At 40.6% G+C, this 19,649-nt stretch overlaps 1 protein-coding gene and 1 non-coding gene across 6 annotated transcripts in view; one reads left to right on the forward strand and one right to left on the reverse strand.

Annotated features, from left to right (window-relative positions):
- Window positions 1-865: 865 nt before the first annotated feature.
- The window catches only part of Insig2 (insulin induced gene 2), a 36,898-nt gene continuing 18,114 nt past the window's right edge, over window positions 866-19,649 (reverse strand). For 2 of the 5 annotated variants that reach the window (XM_029567497.1, XM_029567499.1), the window contains exons 2-5: window positions 10,227-10,351; window positions 4,008-4,174; window positions 3,755-3,854; window positions 866-2,551 (exon numbers count right to left, since the gene is read on the reverse strand). In XM_029567497.1, the coding sequence (XP_029423357.1) occupies window positions 2,510-2,551; window positions 3,755-3,854; window positions 4,008-4,174; window positions 10,227-10,271 (354 nt within the window). In that variant the 5' untranslated portion in view covers window positions 10,272-10,351 and the 3' untranslated portion in view covers window positions 866-2,509. Of the gene's footprint in view, window positions 2,552-3,754; window positions 3,855-4,007; window positions 4,175-10,226; window positions 10,352-12,043; window positions 12,223-17,629; window positions 17,649-19,207; window positions 19,594-19,649 lie in introns of those variants that run through there. The other 3 variants (XM_008841409.3, XM_008841408.3, XM_029567498.1) reach the window with 3 other exon arrangements.
- Window positions 12,605-12,737, forward strand: LOC115071756. The gene has a single exon (XR_003850834.1). It is a non-coding gene; the product is annotated as a small nucleolar RNA SNORA70 (small nucleolar RNA).

Consider the following 19,649-nt stretch of genomic DNA (forward strand, 5'->3'; position numbering starts at 1 on the left):
TTTAGGGAAGTAAAGTCCCAGAAGTTGGGACATGGAGCCACTGGATTTGGTGTTTACCCTGCTGGTTTTCAGTCATGTTTTAGTCCAGTATTTCCTCACTATTCCTCTATTCCTCCCTTTTGGAACAGGAATGTGTTTCCAGTTCCAGTGTATGTTGGGAGTATGTAATTTGTCTTTTGTTTTTACATGACCTTATAGTTAAGATATTGCCCTGAGTTTCAGAAAAGACTTTGGACTGTGGACTTCTGAATAGTATTGAGACTGGTAAAGACTATGGGGACTTTTAAGGTTGGATTAGATGTATTCTGTATTTTATATGTTGACAAGCCTATGGTGGCCAGGGAGTGGACTGTGGTGGTTTGAATGACAATGTCCCCCATAGGCTCTGGGTATTTGGACATTTTGTCCCCAGCTGGTGGCACTGTTTTGGGAGGTCTTAGAAGGTGTGGCCATGCTGGAAGAAGCACGTCACTGAGGGCAAACTTACAGAGCTCTTAAGCCTTGCCAGATCTCCAGTCATGCTCTGTTTCCTGTGCCTGTTTGAAGATGTGAGCACTTAGCTTCTGCTCCTACTCCAGCCACCCCTGTCGCCATGCCTCCCTGTCATGATGGATTCTTGCCCTTTTGGAATTGTAAGTTAAATAAACTCTTCCTTTTATAATTTCCCTTGGTCATGGTGTTTCTATCACAGCAAGAGAAAAGTAGCCTTATACAAACTGTAATAATGATCATTCTATCCTCATTGATTTGCCTAGCTTTCTTTAATCAATTCTTAGCAAATCCCATCACATGTATTAATTTTTTAAGATTAACCCACAGTATCAATTCTAATACTCATCATGAAGAAGATAAAAGGACTCAGGCATGGTGATAATTACATATTTAATACATCTTGCTTTTAACAGCAATTTTCAAAGTAAACATATCATAGACCTTATAACTTATTAAAGATTTATAGTGTTTACAAATTTGATTCTAAAAATATACCTTATTTATTCTAAATGAATAACATTATCTGAAAGACAAAATAATAAATTATGGTAGGATGTTTGCCACCACTATCCTTAGGCTTGTGTACACATATTCCAAATGGAATCATCTTAGGATGTTCACACTCAGCCTGAAAACACAGAAGCACATTACAGTTTGGCATACAAGATCACAGTCTGATAGCATTTCTTTAGAAGGAAAAATTTTAAGTATCTACTTGACATTGTGGGGAAGCACGGACACAGGCACGCAATTACATGCACACGTCCTCTGTCGCCTCCACTCAACTCAACACACAACACACACACACACCACACACACACCACGCATGCACTCACACACACACACACACACACACACCAGGTACTTAGAAGAATTTACTCTTGTGCATCAAGATAATTAACAATTTCGGAAAGGAAAATGAAGGGCAAAGTCATCTAATATATTTAAAACATATGAAAATGTCTGGAGTCATTAACGAGACATGCCCCAAACTGTTACCAAACTCTTTGACATGTTTTGTCAATGCATTCTCCAAGGATGCATCTGTTCACCAGTAGACATCAGCTCCTAGGGAGTTATGCATCCATCCATTCCCTAGACTGCACTTGGGAAGGTGGCAAACGCAAGCCTTCCAGGGACAGTCAGTCACATGACCCTGCCCAGCTAGAGAAGTCTGCTTTATAGAACCCAATTGGATTACTTTCATCTGTCTGCTATTTCTTGCATGTCCCATGTGAAAAAGCAGTGAGCTTTGGGAGCAAGAAACGAGACAGAAGTTATTTGTATTTAGTTATTTGTACATTTCCCAATTTAAAATCAAAACAAGTTAGTGCTGATAACTTCCCCTGCCCATCACATATACCTTCAGTAAACTCTGTCAACTCAGAAAATTACTCTTTGGGTCCTTGCAGGAATGCAGGCTTAAAACCATTCTATAGAAGTTCATTGTTACCATACATTAAAAGACTCAAACTCTGAAATAACAGCAACATAGAGACAAACCCCACACTGGAGCACTTGTAACTCACACTGCTGTAATCAGAAACAAAAAAGGCACAAGTGCCAGCGAAAGAGAAAGACCAGCTACCCATTTGCTTTCTGTTTGGTTGGTTTTTGGCTTTCCTCTTCTTTTGTTTTACTAAATTTCTAAATTGTTTGAAGCGTTCAATATACTATGTATGACAGTAATAGCATATTTTGGCACGTCAACACTGTGGTACAATGCATGGTATGTTTAAAAAATTAATTTAGAAATTTCATATGCTCATCAACGTATCTTTCATGAAGTGCACATATATCTTACATTTATTTAAACCAAATACCTAAAGGTTTGTAACTGATTTACAGAAGAAGCAATCACAGACTGCAGAAACAACGTGTGTGTGCATTTGCACACACCAATCAAGGAAAAACTGCATCCTCACAATTTCACAGTCTGAAGTTTTGTTGGTGTGCTCATCGTGGACAAGCAGTTTTCTTCTTGTCTTCCTGTGTGAAAGATGTACCTTTGCTGTCTTCATTCCTGATGAGATTTTTCTGCAATAACTTTACATTCATACTGCAAAGATTAAAAGGTCAAAAAGTCAACAGATTTTAGATCTCTTTTGAATTACAACTTCCAAATAAGTTAAAAAGTTCTAGACATGAATGTTTTAATATGTGTCTGCTCTATTCCTCAAAGATTGAGAGTTCCAGAGAGACATTCTGAGAGCAAAAGCTACAGACAGCAGAGGGGGAAAATGAAATCTCTGAATTATGAGCAACAGCAGCTGGTGATTCAGGGAAATTCTATATCTAAAAGGGACACAGGGTGTTTCTTTAGTGCTCCATCAGGCTAATCAGCAAGGGATGGGCTGTGAATGTCAGGACAGGGATGATGCAGTAAATTCAAATCATTGTTTCAAGTCAACTCTGTAAGTTAACAGAAAAAAATGCAGTATCAAGACTTTCAATCAAAACAATATTCTAACACAATAGCTATCAAAAGTTATAGTTAATAGCTACAATTCAAGATAAAGGAAACCAACAGAGCTAGAACAAGTAAGCGGCCAGATTATCAAGAAGAAAGGTAAATCACAATTCTCCCAGATGGCTGAACTCACAGAAGTGACAGCAGTTACTGCTGTGGCCCTCAATTCCATTTTGCAACCTTTGTCAGCATGACTACAGTTTACCAAACAATGTCCCTTTCATTCCTAACTAAAAATGAACAAATAATCCTATCTGCTAGAGACAGCCTTAATTTATAAGTATTGTAGCAATGTGGTTTTAAAACTGCTGCTAGGCATACATGAGGGCCTGGGTTCCATCCGCAATACACACCTAATCTGGGTATGGTGGGGGTAGTCCTGTAACCCAGGAGGTAGAAGTAGGCATTCAAGGTATCCTAGGCTACAAAGTGAGTCCAAGACCAGGCTGTGCTACATGAGACACTATCTTCAAGGTTTGAAAAGAAAAAAAAGAAAAAAAATGTTCTTTTTTTTTTGATGAAATGGAATACTACAAATTAATAAAATCAAAATAATAATTATATAATATCCCTATATTGTCAATAAATTCTATCATTCTATCAATGAATTTTGTCTTTTCTCTCCAGTTGCTCCTAAGTACTAATACTTCTTGATTAAACATTTCCAAATAATTTACTTCAATAAAAGTGCAAAAGATATCAAGGGATGCTGTCTTCATCAACACTGGTTGATGCCATTTTGAGAAAATGTCAGGCAGCTCCCACAGAAAACTGACTTGAGCCCCAGCTTACCATCGCCAGTTGCCGACCAATGTTCCCCATTGTAATGCCTCCAGCAAAGAATATACATGGCAACCAGGAACGGACATAGAGGAAATCTGGAGATGTGTATCTAGAACAACAGAAATACTAAGAACCCACAGAGCAAGCACAATGAAGATCAAGTATCTTTAGATTAAACTAGGCTAACCTAGATCAAAAGCTCAATTCTGGATGCAGTTATCATAGATTTACATAGCAAATAGGTACCAAGAGCAATACTTACTGATAAACACCATTGTAGACAAGCAGTTGAGTGACTAACGTTGCCAGGAAAGCAATTCCAACTCCAAGGCCAAAACCACTTCTCGATCTATCAAAGGTCCACCAAAGTCCAATGGATAGTGCAGCCAGTGTGAGAGACAACTGTATGTTGTTATCAAAGTCCACTTTCTGAGATCACTATTAAGGAGCCACCATAAAACACAGGCAAACAGGTAGTATCAGCTGTTCACTTCTCTACAATAAGACAGCAGACCTCCGCTTGGGGGGGGGGGTTGAGACAGGGTCTCTTTAGAGGCCCAACTAGCTCGGAACTCCCTGTGTAGACCAGACTGGCCTCTGCCTCCCAAGTACTAGGATTAACAGTATGGGCCACCACGCCCAGAGGGAGAGGCTACTTTTGAAGGAATTGCTTATTCTTTAGTATATTCAGCCTTGTAATATATAAAGTGTAAATAAAAACTTCTGTCTAGAATTTACTAATACCATATACAGAGGTTATTAATAGATCCTACCCACCTGTAACCCCTCCCCTGAAAGGCTCTATACACTTCCAATGATAAGGTCAGATCTACTCTTTAGGAAATGCTTTCTTTGCTAAGCATGTTAACTATAAGCTTCAGAATGCCAGTACTGCTAAAAGAACACACTTGGGGGGAAAAAAAAGAAAGAAAAAAGAAAACCAATAATACTTCTCAAAGAGGTTTAGAATTACTTGAAAATCATACAGGGACTTGGAAATAGAAGAGCTGACAGCTATTTAACAGAGTGCCACATTTGCTGTGTGATTTACTGACAGACACATTTTATAATAATGCAGTTCAGAAACAAGAGTACCAAGGACACAGTATCCCCTTCTATTATGTCAACTGCTCTGCTTTTAATTTGTTGAGGATAAAGCCTTGAAGGGAACATTATCTTCCACCCTGCCAAGCTATTCTGGTGCCTGCGACTTTCTAGCAGGACACTTTGCTCTGATGATATTTTATTTCTGGCACCAACTTAAGCATCTATTCACAAACACACAGCCCTTTTTTTAAAACTCAAAAATCTTTGAACAGAATGAAGCTTTACAAATTCAATTTTCTGATTTCTTCGCTAGAGGATTACACTAAAAGAATTAATTTTGAGTGTCATTAAAGGGTATTATCTACGTCCCAAAGGCCACATCTTGGCTTTGTAACTGGCTCCTTTCGGGGAGGGGGGGAGAACCAGAGATCTGACCAAACTAACTAGCCTAGCTAGTACTACAGGGTGTGTGTGTGTGTGTGTGTATGTGTGTGTGTGTGTGCGTGTGTGTGTGTGTGTGGTATGTATGCCTAGCAAGCCATTTCCTGATTCTGTTGACACCCCCACTTTCCTCTACCATTCCCACATCCCACCAAAGAAGTATCCAGAACCCCTGCTTGCGGACTCCTTGGCATCCAAGGACTGCTGTGTGCCACTCCCTTAAGGTCAGTTCTTGTGCTAGGCTGATTTATCAAGAAACCAGTAGTTGATCTGGGCACACTCTCTGGACAAGTTTCTGTCACTGTCCATCTGTCACATGTAAACACCAAAGGCAAGGGTCTGAACAGAGATTCCTTTGTGCAATAGGCATTCAAACAAATAAACATTGGGATTTGATACTAATGGGGTCCATCCTTGCTAACTACATTAACATATTCAGCACAATAAGGAGGCTTCTAAAGTGTAAATAAGTAAAATACATCAATCTCAAAAACGGTACCTTGTGGTTTTTTAAAAGTCTACATAAACTAATATGAAGTCTTTGCTAATTTTATAAACATTTTGGATTTTCTTTAAAGAATAGACATGACAACTAAAATTGCTGTATTTAAGTATTTCATTCAGAAACAAGAAAAAGTGAACAAAGAAAAGAATGTATACTGTATACAAGGTTTTTAAAGTTCTAGAAGAAGCTATTTAAACATCTCTACTTAGAAACTATGAGCCTGAGGAGATGGCTCAGTGGGTAAAGTATGTGCAGTAAAAACAGGAAAACCTGAGTTTGGATCACCAGCACCCACATAAGTCAGGCCAGTGATGTGTATCTGTAAACTCAATACTAGAAGGTAGGGGGGATTGTAAGGGGAACACAAGAGGATCCCTGGAGCTCGCTGGCCAGACAGTCTGGTCAAATTGGTGAGTTCCAGGTTTAGTGAGAAGTGCCTCATACAACAAGGTGGAGAGATAAAGGAAAACACTTGACATGGACCTCTGGCTTCCACATGCATACACTTGATAAGTCTACTCATACATACATGTGTACAACACACACACACACACACACACACACACACACACACGAAAATAAAACAAAAACCAAACTACAAACAAAAAACAGAAATGGTGGCTGAGGGTATAGGATAGAAAGGTCTAGCCCAGCAGACATGTGATTCAAACACATCCACCTTCGAAATTGCTGGGCAAGAGAATGAAACATTTCTAAAGTTGGGTCAGGTGTTCTAGGGTCCTCTCTTGCTAAGCTGCATCCTGGCAGCATGGGTGACAGCAAATTACTCAGCCTCCTGAGCTTCGCTTCCATGTAGCTCATTCATTGTTAGAAAGTAAGGAACTAGGTGATTCTGAAGTCTCCTTGTAGCCTGTGACCTGTGTAGCTCCAGCTGGTCTAGAACTTGCTATGTAGACCAGGCTGGCCTGGATCTCACAGAGATCTCCGCCTCCCTCTGCCATGTACAATCATGCCCTGTTGGTTTTACCTTTTTAAGCCCGCCTAACTGCCTCCACTTTTTTTTCTTTTAATAAAATCTTCAATCTCTAAAAGCTCACCAAAATAAGCATGTTATGAAATTCTTTAATAATAAAAGGAAATAGAAAACCAAAATATGGAGACATGAGGGACTTTAAAATTCATAAACCTGCAGGGGCCAGTGACACTTGCCTGGGCATAGGAAGTGTCTTCAGGATCAGTCAGGTCCCTGACTTTTTCCAGGGTTCTTGTTCCAAAATGTCTTCTAAATACCCCGGCACCTTTGGCAAGAGGATCTGCCCTGCACCTAGTGCATTTACAAGCAAAGCTGGCCGCTGGTGTCCCCCTTCCAAACTCAGCAGCCCAGAGTCCATTCCTTCTCATCTCAGTTCCCTTGGCTCTGGTCACCTTTCTTGTGTAATGTATATTTTCTAGAAGAAGGAAGTCACAATGAGCAGCTCTCAGATCATCTTCTACAAAGCAAAGTTGAGGGTACAAAGGACATGAGGGAGAGAAGCAGAAGAATGGGATGAAAACCTAACCTCACCTGAGTAAAAACGTGCTTTATGGTAGACTGTCTTCTCTGTGGGCAAGAGACAGGGGCATAGAAAACGATGGCTACCTTACTTCTCCTCATAAGATGCTACAAAAATACTGATTAAGCTGGGCTTGGTAGCTCAGGCCTACAGTACCAGCACTCCTGAGGCTAAAACAGAAGGATCACAAGTTCAAGGCCAGCCCAGACTACACAATGAGTAAATAAAATATTAGAATCCTCAAAGGATAGCTTAGAGAAAATTTTTTTTCTTTTTTTCATTATTCCAAAGAGAGGCAATTTTTAATATATTTTTCTGGAAATAACTTGAAGCACATTATACACACACACACACACACACACACACACACACACACACATACATACAGTGAAATTTAAGGGGAAAAAATAGGAATAAGAAATCAAAGACCAAAGGAGTTGCCAACACGAGGTTAACTATGGTGGAATAATGAAGGTTTCCATTAGTCCCATTTTTTCTATTTTTTAAATCCTGAGTTTATTGGGTGGGGGTTCATTTACAGAAGAATGGGTGCCCCCCCTTTACAGCTGCACTGGAAAATCCACACTCAAATATACATCCTATGACTTCCGAACAGCCACACAAAATGGTGAGGGGGTGCCTCATGGCACCATACACATCCTTAGCCCCTCTCCCACATACAGATGTGGTCATCTGACTGGGTGGGAGGAGTAACTGACTCCCCCATCAATTCCTTGATGAGCATGGGAAGAAGGTGTGACTATAGCCTATCGGCATAGTGGTTGGAAGACACTTCCAGTTAACATGCCACCCCTTCCTCCAGCTCTTACATTCTTGAGAAAAATTTTCTTACCAGAGTCTAAGTTGGCTACTTGTTATGTCAACTTTAAAAATATTCTGGATATAAAAACAAGGAATTTTGAGGGTAGAAAGTTCAAGCTGGGATGGGCATGGGCAATGGAGGATGTGAACTGAAGGGTGAGGGAGGGAAAGCTAAGCAAAACTAAGGATGGATGAAAACTAAGGATGTATGTATGAGTTTCCATATGGAAACTCGGTACTCTATATGCCAATTAAAAATTTAAGTTAACAACAGAGAGAATTAGAAGGGAGTTATTGGACATGTCTGGAGAATGCTCCTTCTGAAAATCAAAGATTACTAAACAAACTCCCCAGGAACAGGTGTGAGATACCTCCTTGGGAGCTGTTGGCTTGGCAGGCCCCAGAAGCCTACAATCAACATAGCTTCTGCCATTCTTTTTGCCCACCAAAACTAGGTGATAAGACCATATTACTGAAAATATCACATATCCTGCTTACCTGCAAGGTTCAGTGAAATCAGGCTGGAACTGGGCTAGAAGCTTCCTCCCTGCTGGCCTCAGGTTTCATAGTGCTGGAAGGTGCTATGCAGTCTTGTCAAGCTATGAACCCTATACTCTCTAATACCAACCTGCCAGGCAAGATGAGTCCACAGGTGCAATAGTGCTACCTTTTGTATGGGGTTCCCATATAATAGTTATGGGAATAACTAACTACTCTGCCTAAATTAAAAACTCAGTCCATAAGAGTATCATACCTGGTACTATAAACCCAATAAAAAACCCATGGCTATGGAGTCTTAGGCCCCAGGAATTAAATCACTACTATTACTTAGCTAAATTATCATGGTGCCAAGCTGCCTTCTAAATACTTGTTTATATCCACAGATGAATGCTACTCCCAGACCTAATCAGAGAAGCCTCTCTTTGCAATGAATGGCAGGGAATACAGAGATGCATGGTTGTTCAAGGTACTAAGAATAAGTGACCAATGAAGTGTTCAGCCTAAACAGGACATCTGCCCCACTCCTTCTAAAGTCCAGGCATTGTCATGGAATGGAAGACAGGAGAGAATTTAAAGAGATGGAAGACAGGGGGAAGGCTGGGAAATGCTGACTTCTGGGCATGACACAGTCAGTGCCATCACTACCTCGCAGAAACTGTGACTGCCCATGTACACAAGACTGAGCCTATCAACCGTCAATCATGGATCAGGGAGGGGCTTATGGTGTCCTATTATTCCCTGCTGAACTATGGGCTACAGAGAGATTGTGGGGGAGGGGCAGTCATTATCTTCAGCTGAGTACCCACTGAGGAGTCTCAATGGATAGTCCCAAACCCACTGTCACAGGGCTGGTCCTGGTTAAATTCAGTGGAAAACAAAAAAACAACAAAAGTCTAGAAGGTAGAAAAAGGAACTTGTAGGGTGAAAGAGCAATAACAGGAGAGGGAAAAAAAGAAGGGTGGGTCATAGGAATCAGAATGTGCTTTATACATGCATCAAATTGTCAAAGAACAAACTCAAAGTTATCTTAAAAAAAAAAATCAGCAGAGGTAAGGATGGGAGGGTATCACAGACAAGCATCCAGACTGCACTGAGAGTTAACAAGTGGGTCACAGTTTTCAAAAAGAAAAACACAAAACATAAAAGCCAAAGTAAAACAAACAAAGTCTAGAGGCTGAGGCAACGGGTCACAAGTTCGAGGACAGTTAATACATAGACCTTATTTTTAAAAAAAGAAAAAGAAAAGAGAAGTGCTCTTAGATATTGGTTAAAACCAATAAATGACAGCATGCTTTCTGACAAAATTAGACTTAAGAAAATGAAGAAATGAAAACAAAACAGCTTCTGAAACTACCTGGGTGTCTTTACTGGAAAATCTTAAGTGAGGAAAGAAATAGGGGGAAAATCTTTTGAAAATGTACCTGTTTCAATTGCCTAACTTAGGAAAAACATACCTTTTAAAAGTGGGTGGAGTTCCAAGTGAGACTGGAAACCAGACTTGCTACAGGCTCTACCCTCCTCTAACTGCACACTTGCTACCCTGTCTTGCAGCAATTGGGGTGGCATTCTTTTTGTAACTCAGTGAGAAAATCATAGCCAACTAGAGTGAGATTGCAAGCTGCCTCATTACTGTGCATTTCAAGAAGGATACAGCACTAGCATGATTTATACCAACGAACACTGCCACACAGCGCATAACACTGGACCACTCTCTCTTAAATTTATGTGGTTCTCCTAGATGTCTGTCAATGCAGGGGTATAATAACCCGATCACAGCTGTGGAAAAAAGAAAAAAAAAATCAAGTCATCTCTAGTACTGTAGTGGAAGCAAAAATCACTACAGCCACTATCTTACAGACTCTTTAAAAAGAAAAAATTCAAATAACAACATTAATCACTGGCATTTTTAAACTTACCTTCCAAAGGAAAAAGTGAGGATAGCAATACCACCAAAGAAAGCAATATGAAGAGTTGCAACAGAGCTCTACAGTCAAAACACCTTATAGACAAAACATCTTAGAGTGATTCATGAGTGAGCAAGCGCGGGCCTAGATGACTCAAGGCACTTCTAACAGTACCTACTAGACTTAGAAGCACAAGCCAGCAGTATATAAGGGGAAACTAGACAGTGAATATCTACAACCACCTTCTGGTACGCACAACGCTCCATGGTCCTGCCATCCTGCTATTCACATCAGTCTTGCCACTGCCAACTTCCTGTCTGCCTTCTGCACCTAGCATCCTTTCCTGACACTGCTTTCCTCCCTGTCCTACTACCACTACAGGTTGCATTATGAAAGGAGGAAACTCAAACCAGAAATCTATACATAAGCTTCATTCATACATAGGAAAAATGAAGGACACATGGCATCTAAGAATTACAAATTTCCAGACATGGTAGGATGCCTTTAATCTCAGCCCTCAGAAGGTAGAGACAGGCAGATCTCTATGAGTTCAAGGCCAGCCTGATCTATAAAGTAAGTTCTGGACCAGCCAGGGAAACATAGTGAGATCCTGTCTTAAAAAAATAGTTTTGAAAAGAATTACAAATTTACAGATAAAATTTAAATTCATGGTTAAAAGAAGAAAATATCTTAGCATATTTCTTAGTTTTAGAAGGAACATCTTGACTGCTATCTGTGTAATTATCAATATAACGACTGCATACACAATTTCTATAACTGAGCCCTAAACTATTCTCATCCTATTCTTACCTTAAATTCCTGTCAAATCTCAACATTTTATTCCCATAGACAAAACCTGTGTTTGGGGATGGGGGTATGTAAGATGCATGTGGAGGCCAGAAGACAATCTCTGGTGTCATCCTCAGCCACTACTCACCTTGTGCTTTTGAGACAGGGCCTCGTACCGGCCTGGAACTAGCCAGGTAGGCTAGGCTGCCTGGCCAGGGAGCCCCAGGCTGCTTGTCCCCCCATCCAGCACAGGAATTACAAGCATGCACTACCAAACCTAACTTTTCTTCTAACGTGAGTTCTGAGGGATCAAACTCAGGTCCTCATGCTTGCAAGGCAAGCACTTTACCAACGGCCTTCCAAGCCCATAAGAAAATTTTAGGTTTTACAATTAATTTTTTTTGTTTTATAAAACTTTATTGCAAAGGCTATCAGTTTATATTGCCACTGCATTGCTCAGAGTTAAAGTATTGTGGGGAAATAATACAAGACTACTATGCTTTGAATATTGCTCAGGCTTATTGCAAAATAATTTTAGACAATGGAGGTAGACTGATAGGGCAATAATTTAAACCTCACAGGCCCTGATTAGTGTCAGGACATTTTTCTTTTGTCATTCAGGTTCTAACAGAGCTAGAAATACACTCAAGTACTATTAAACTCAGAGACGGCATAACGCATTTAAAACATCTTAGTTTTCACTTTCTCCCAGTTCCTATACAAATGTACTTGGTGTCTCTTGGCCCTCAAATAGGCAAGTTTTAAAAATACTTACTCCAGAACTGCAAAGGCAAACATCGAAAGGTGGAAACATATCCTTTCATCCTGTTAGGATGGCTGTTATCAAAAAGGTGCTGGCAAGGAGTGGGTCAAATAGATCCCTGTTGCACTGGTGATGCGATGGTAATGTTCAGCCACTGTGCAGAGATGTTTGCTAGCCCGAGTCTTAGTTTTCTATACAGAAAGTCAAATAGATAATGCTTCCCCAGATTTCAGATATTAGCTTTAATGAAGGTAGAGCATCTTTTGATAACATTTAAAGAAAACAGCACTTTAGCAAGTTTTAGGTAAATGTGGTTCTACTATCAACCTATTGTTAGCTTATTGTTAATAAGTGGGGTGCAAGAGGACTAACGGAGGCCTGGGCTTGCCCCAATGCTCAGGATAACCTAGGCGTTCTATAACTTGGACATTCTTGACTCTACAAAGCAGCAACCAAAGTCAATAAAGCCTGCTTCAACCAACCTTTGCATTTTAAAACTAGAAAATGGGCAGGTACCTTGGGCATAAACTTCAGGTTAATAGATTTTAAGGGCTGGTTAAAAACCAGAAGCATCTGTAGTCAATTAAGCTGACTAGGTTCCTTTCCTCATGGGCCTGGTGTGAGACGGCGGTAAATAGCAGCCTCTGTTGTAGTGTGTGCAGTCTGTCGCCTATATGGGTTGCCCTAAGGGACCTTGGAGACAGTTTTCTGGTAGATATCCATGTCTCTGATCTTAATGCTGTCTCCAGCCTAGGTTCCAGACAGGTAAGTGGGGAAGCCCAAGGATAGTAGCCAGGGTTCACATTGGCCAGGCCAAGTCCATCCACATCAAGTTACAGAATAAGAAACATGTGATTGAGGCCCTGCATAGAGCCAAATTTAAGTTCTCTAGCCACCAGAAAATCCACATCTCAAAGAAGTGGGGCTGCACCAAGTTTCACACAGGTGAATTTCAAGATATGATATCTGAAAAGCAGCTCATCTCTGACAGCTGTGGGTCAAATTAATTCCCAATCATGGTTCCCTGAAGAAGTGGCAGGCCCTGCACTCCTGAAGGCATCCACTGTGCTGAGTCCTACACCCCACCAAATCATGTTCAGTAATAAAATGAAACTATGTTCATTTCACAGTCTGCCAACAACAACAACAACAACAACAACAAAAAAACAGAACTAAAGATTCATTTTTCAGTTTAAAAGCACACTTTTACAGTTCAAAATATAGTAAAAAGTAGTTGTTGTAGATCATTCTGTGCCATATTTAATTTTTAATCACTATTTTTAAAATTTTTTAATAACTACATGACTAGAAGAAGCATTTCATTACAGCTTTAACATATTCAGTAACACACTCCAGAGCAGGAGTACATCCCTTTCACAAGTGGCTGTAAGTTTCTAGGTTCACAGTTGAATTAATACAGTTATACAATATTGAATTCAGTATAAGCCCTGTAAGACATAAAATTGAATGAGTTTTTAACCTTTAAAAAAGATCTCCATTTCATTTTAGAATATATTGTTACTTGCAGAAAGATTCATTGTTTTTTATTAATTTTTAAAGATTTACTTTGTTAGTATGCAAATGTGCATGCAGGACCCCAAGAGGCTAGTAGAGGGTGCTGGATCTCCTGTATCTGGAGTTACAGGCAGTTGTGAGCTGACAGATATGGATGCTGGGAACCAAACTAGGTCCTGTGCAAGGACAGCAAGTGCTCTTAACTACTGAGCTATCCCTCTAGCATTCCTCCCCTTTTAAATTTCAAATGCTAAGTTAGTATAAGAAAGAACTAATATACCAAAATATTAATCATTTATAAGGAAAAGTACTTCCTCAGATTAAACTGAATAGGAAATAGCTAGACAGTTTTGATTTGCTAATCTTCCCCAAAACAGAATTACACTAGCATTTTGGTAATAAAGATACAGCTGCTACATCAGTCAAAAAGCATGCTTAAAATGTCCAATATCATCTATGATATACAATGAAATTATGTCAAAATCTAAGCATTTGAGGGTCAAAGCCCCTCTCCCACCTGGCATGGCTTGCTGCAGTTCACAGCATTCCATCTAATCTTCACATAAAAATTGTAGCTGGGTTGGGGAGATGGAGTGCTATGCAAACCTGAGGACCTGAGTGTGTATCACTAGAATACCCTAAAGGTGGGCATAGTTGCATGTATCTGCAACTCCAATATTCCTACAGAAGAATGGAAAGTGGAGACAAGAGAATTCCTGGAAGCTTGTGGGCCAGCCATTCTGGCAAACACAGTCAGGAAGAAGAGACCCTGTCTTAAACGAGGTAGAAGTTGAGAACAGATAGTTATATCTGACCTCACAGGCACCACGGCACAGGCATGACACCCATCGCCCCACCCCACCCCAACACACACACACAGAGAAAAAAGTTAAAAATTAAAATAAAAATGGGAATCAATTAACATCAAAATCCCAGGCACACAGCGTAACAGCAAGGGAAACAGGCAGCCTGGGTCCTTTCCCATCTGGAGAAGAGACTGCAGTGCTCTGTGCTCTTTCCAGTTCATGACACTTCCCACCTAAGCTTTTGTTGAGTTTACATGGGTCATGGACCATCAAGAGATCAGCAACAAATCTCTGCAAAGCACAGCTCCACAAGCTATTAGAAAATTTAAGTTTCAAGGCTGGGGTGATAGCTCAGTTGATGAAGTGATTGCCTTGCAAGCATGAGGGACTTTTTTTTTTTTTTTTTTTTTTAAGGTGGATAGTGTCTGAAGGAGGGTAGCTGAGGTTGTCCTCTGGCCTCCACATATAGATGTGCAAATACACCTGCACACACATGAACATGCAGGCACACATACACAAAGGAAATCTAAGTTTCACATTATCGTCCTGTTTAAAACACACTGCTACAGAATCCCACTAGATTAACTGACAGTGCTTCTAAATTTCTACATGATTAAAATGACAACAAGCATGCCTAATAGTTGAAAAATGTCTAAATGGTACTTCTTTTTTCCTTAAGGGGTCACAAAACTAACAGCTCATTTGTCATTGCCCCCTTCTCTGTATAATATATGCATAGACAGATATAAATACGGATAGATATATCTGCATCTATGTCATCTATTATCCATCATCTGCCATCTATCATCCATTTATCTATCAGCCACCTATTATTTATCATCCATAATCCATCACATATCTATGTCAATTACTTTATCATTTATTATCTATCTACCTATCATTCATCCATCTACCAATCCATCTCTCTCTCTCTCTCTCTTTCTTTCTCTCTCTCTCTCTCTTACCTGTGGCTGAGTAAAAATCAACTTAGAGCAGGCATTCCAAGTCAATTTTCCTCAGCATCTGATGCCATAGGTAAAGAATTATCACATAGACATACTGACATGTATGTATAAAGATATAAATAAGTAAAATGGACTATATTTTTATGCGAGAGACAACTTAGAAGAGAAAGCAAAAACACAAAAAGGAATTTAAAATGCCACACTGCCAACCTCAGGATTTGCCAATAAAAATCAAATCCATTGAGTACGCATGGTCCTCAGTTGCTCACTGAGCGGGAGAATTCACGGAAGCTTGTCACTTCCCATTAAATGTCTTCTTTCTTTCCTTTAAATAAAGGCATGGCAGAGTCTGATAGGAATATACACAGTGGAGTGAGGCACCACTGTCTGAGCTCAGTGGAGTATGTCTGGGCTTCCTTTCCTCTGCCTGCACTTTTTTTTTTTTTTAAGGAGAGACTTAAAATCATGCCTGTGTAAAATCATATGCAAATACTATTCTGCTTAATCAGATGGTTCTCTGATGCACAATCAAGTGTCTTGTGATATCTTTAAGTGATTTTCCAGTAACAGTCTGTCAAGACCAAAGACAAAGGTGCTGGTAAAGCACCTTAGTAAGCCATCACTTCCTCAGGACAGTGTGCTCAGAGCAGTGAGGCAGTAAAAGGAACACAGTTAAATTAGACATCTAGCAGTGAAGGGGCTGAAGAAAACAAGCCTACTCAGCAAGGTGCACTTTCATGGAAAACTACAATGGAACCAGGTCATGTTTTCATTAAGCAAATGCATAAGCCCAATAATGTATGTGATTCTTGGTATCTGCTAAGGATTTAAAAAGGGAAATATGAATGCTGGAGACATGGCTCAGTTGGTAAAGTGCTTGCTCTGTAAGCAAAAGGACCTGAGTCTGATTATCAAAATCTACTTAATAGAACAAATACATCATACAAACAACAAAAACAGGTATGGTGGTTGTGTGTGCTTGCAATCCCTGCACTGGGAGGCAGAGACAGGTGGACCCCTGAGGCTCAATGGTCAGCCAGCCTAGCCTACTTGGAGAGTTGCAGGACAGTGAGAGACCTTATCTCAAAAAAACCAGGTGGACAGCACCTAAGGAATGACAACTGAGGTTATCCTTTGGCACACACACACACGTACACACACATACACGGACACACATCACATTAAACAAAGAGGAAGCCACGATCCTCATGTGACCACAGGCACTACCGTATACTGTATTAAGTACTGACAGGGCATTAGGGATTCTGATCCTGTCCTTGAAGAGGAAGAGAGACAGGGTGCTCAGATACAGGGAAAGCACAGAAGAGGTGACTCTGCAGGCAGGAGCATTCAGCGGGTAACTGGCATGGAAGGAGCACACTTGTCAAAAGGAGGCTCTTAAGGGAACACGGGGACAACTGAAAAGTAGGCAGTATTTCTAGGAAACTGTAAGCTTTGGGCACGAAGAGAAATTCAGGATCTAGAAAGGCTCAGGGTTAGATAAAAGTAGGCATGTCTCACCACTGACTAAGCTGGTGGCTGGTCAGAGAGCTCCTGAGATCTGCTCATCTCCAATTGGCAATGCTGGGGTTATAGGTATGTGGGCAGAGCCTAGCTCTTACATGGGGATTTGAGCTCAGTCTTCTCACTCTTACCCATTGAGCCATCTCCCCAGCCCTAAGTAACCCCTCCCTCCTCTAACCTTCCTTTTGCCTATCCTGAAAACACATGTTCTTGCAAATCCTCTAAAGGCTCTACTGACAAGCAGACAGAGTTGTACCTTAGAGAGGAAAGTAAAAAAAACTGGAAGTCACTGAAAAAACTTTATTTTTCTCTTCTGATTAAAATGAAGGAAAATAAAGGAGACCAGGAGATAGAGCAAAGAATGGTATAATATAACTTGGGTTTTCTTGTCTGGACTACTTCTCTCGAAGAATGATAAGCTTTGGGGGGACCAGAATCACTGCTTTGTGACCTCTCTTTAGTTTGAGTGCTCCAACAGTTAAACAGCGCTACCTAAGCAACATGAAACTTAAACTCAACAATGTCCACCTATCCATGCAAGTTTCCCAAGGTCACTTTAAGACGTCCACAAGTCAACCCCACCCTTTGGACAGACACATCTGTAATCTAGCTCTAGGATATAGGACAAAAAGGACCTGCATTAGTCGCAAGGTCTTCACATATAGGTCTTCATGTATGTTAGGTACAGCTATTCAGAATCAGAATGATCTTCTCCCACATGGGAGACTACCTTCCAGTACTTTATCACATGAACAGTACTGACCCTTTGACCTTGTCATTAAACATACCTGAAGAGCTGTCCATTACCAAAGCTCCACATCAACCAAGCATCTGGAACACTCCACCTACCCGTCACACTGGCCACTAAAAGAAATGATCCTAAGTCACTAAGATTGAGAGGATTTTAAGTAAATACAGTCTACTTCATTGGTCTCTTTAAGTATTTATTATTGCTCTGGTACATTTAAAAACCAGGTAACAAGGATAAAAAAAAACACAAAAATCTAAAAATAAAACATCGTTTTCAACTTGCATAAAATTATTCCATTTTTTGAGTTGTCTGCTTCAAAACAAGATTATAGCTCATTCCTCAAAACCTTAAAATTAAACAGCAGTGAGTATTATCAAACTATCTTGGAACAAGACTTAGATGAAATGAGTGCAAAAAAGAAAAGATGCTAAGTGCTTCATTCCATAAAGGATCAGAATTGGTTTGGGGGTGAAAATTCAAAGGCGTAGGAGACAGGCACAAAAGAGTAACAACTCTCAAATAGTTATCGATCTAGTGCTGACCTGCCACCTATTTCTCACCTCCCCTTTGGGCCTTTGTTTGAGCTGACATGGGTTCTGCATTGGATGCCACCACTGCCGCAGGTGCACACGAGCAAGCTTCCATTGGCCTTGAAGCCTCCACCTCATACATTCATGAACCAGCCCTGGCTCTTACAATCTTTCCTTCTCCTCTTCCGCAAAGGTCCCTGAGCTGTAGCTGCTGAATGAGGGAGAGTATGACTTACATACAATCACTAGATGGGCTGACTAGACTCCAGTGAACACATTTACATTGAAGGACATATGGGTACAAACACCTGAATGAAAAGGACTCAGCATGTATAGCAGAGTGCATAGGGCTCAGTGGGGGGATAGGGGGAGGCATGGATAGGAGAAGGTCTGGATTTAAGTGGGAAATTTATGAAATTTTAAAAGCTCAATTAAAAAAAAGTTTAAAAAAAAGAGTAACTACTAGATAACTCCACTGATGTAAACATCCTAGGGCAGCAGAAATAATCTTGGAACTAATCTTGGAGCACAGAAAGCAGGGCAGCAGTAGCCTGAGGCTGGGGGTGGGGAAGGAGTGCAAGAGGGCATAAAGAATTTGAGGGATGACTGCTCAGCTGGGACCACGGTTTCGTGACTGCATGCATGCGCCCAAACACAAACTGTTCATCCACATCAAGTCCACTGTATTCCAAATCATATCCCAGCAAAGCTGACTGGCTCAGTTGGTAAAGTGCTTGCCTCACAAGCATGAAGACCTCAGTTTGGATCCCCAGCACCCAAGTAATATGTCAGGTGTGGTGATGCACAAGCATCTTGGTGCTGTGGAGGTAGAAATAGATAGATCCCAGGAGCTCAGTGGCCAGCCAGTCTAGCCAATTAGTGAGCTCCAGGTTCAGTGACTCTGTCTAAAAAAATAAGGTGAGACTGAGGATGATACCCAAAGCCAATCTCTGGCCTCCACAAACACATGTTCATATATACATGTACACCCCCATACATCTGGCACCCCCACAAACACACAAAAGTTTGTTGCTTAGACAATATCCTCTTCATTTCTAAGCAACACAAAAAGGCCTTACACATACCTGACGCTGTGCCACAGCATGGTGGTACCCACCATGCAGAAGAAAAGATGCTTGTTATCACATCAGGTGGAAAGAGTGTCACATTTCTCTGAATCTGAAGCAAGTTCAACACTAATGCAAGGAAAACTCCAATAAAGAAGAGCACAATCCCTCGGATCAGCAAGTTCACACTCTGGCTGGTGACAGAGGAAATGTATGGGCCACACTTTTTGGGCCCAGGTGACTCCGTCTCTCCTTCTGCCATGGTTTCATAAGTTCAGTAAGCCGTGAAAAATATAAAATAAAATAAGGCTTCCCAGCTGAAAAGGTGAATGGTCTGTGAATAAGAGCTGACCAGCGTTTCAATGGTACCACATCTTGTCCTAAAGTGGGACCTACCAGAAGTCCTACAAGAGATAAGAAAGAAATCAGTGTTTGATACATGGCTGCACAAGCTTTCAAA

Source organism: Nannospalax galili, unplaced genomic scaffold (genome assembly GCF_000622305.1).
Source record: "Nannospalax galili isolate Female #2095 unplaced genomic scaffold, S.galili_v1.0 scaffold779, whole genome shotgun sequence".
Taxonomy (NCBI): Eukaryota; Metazoa; Chordata; class Mammalia; order Rodentia; family Spalacidae; genus Nannospalax; species Nannospalax galili.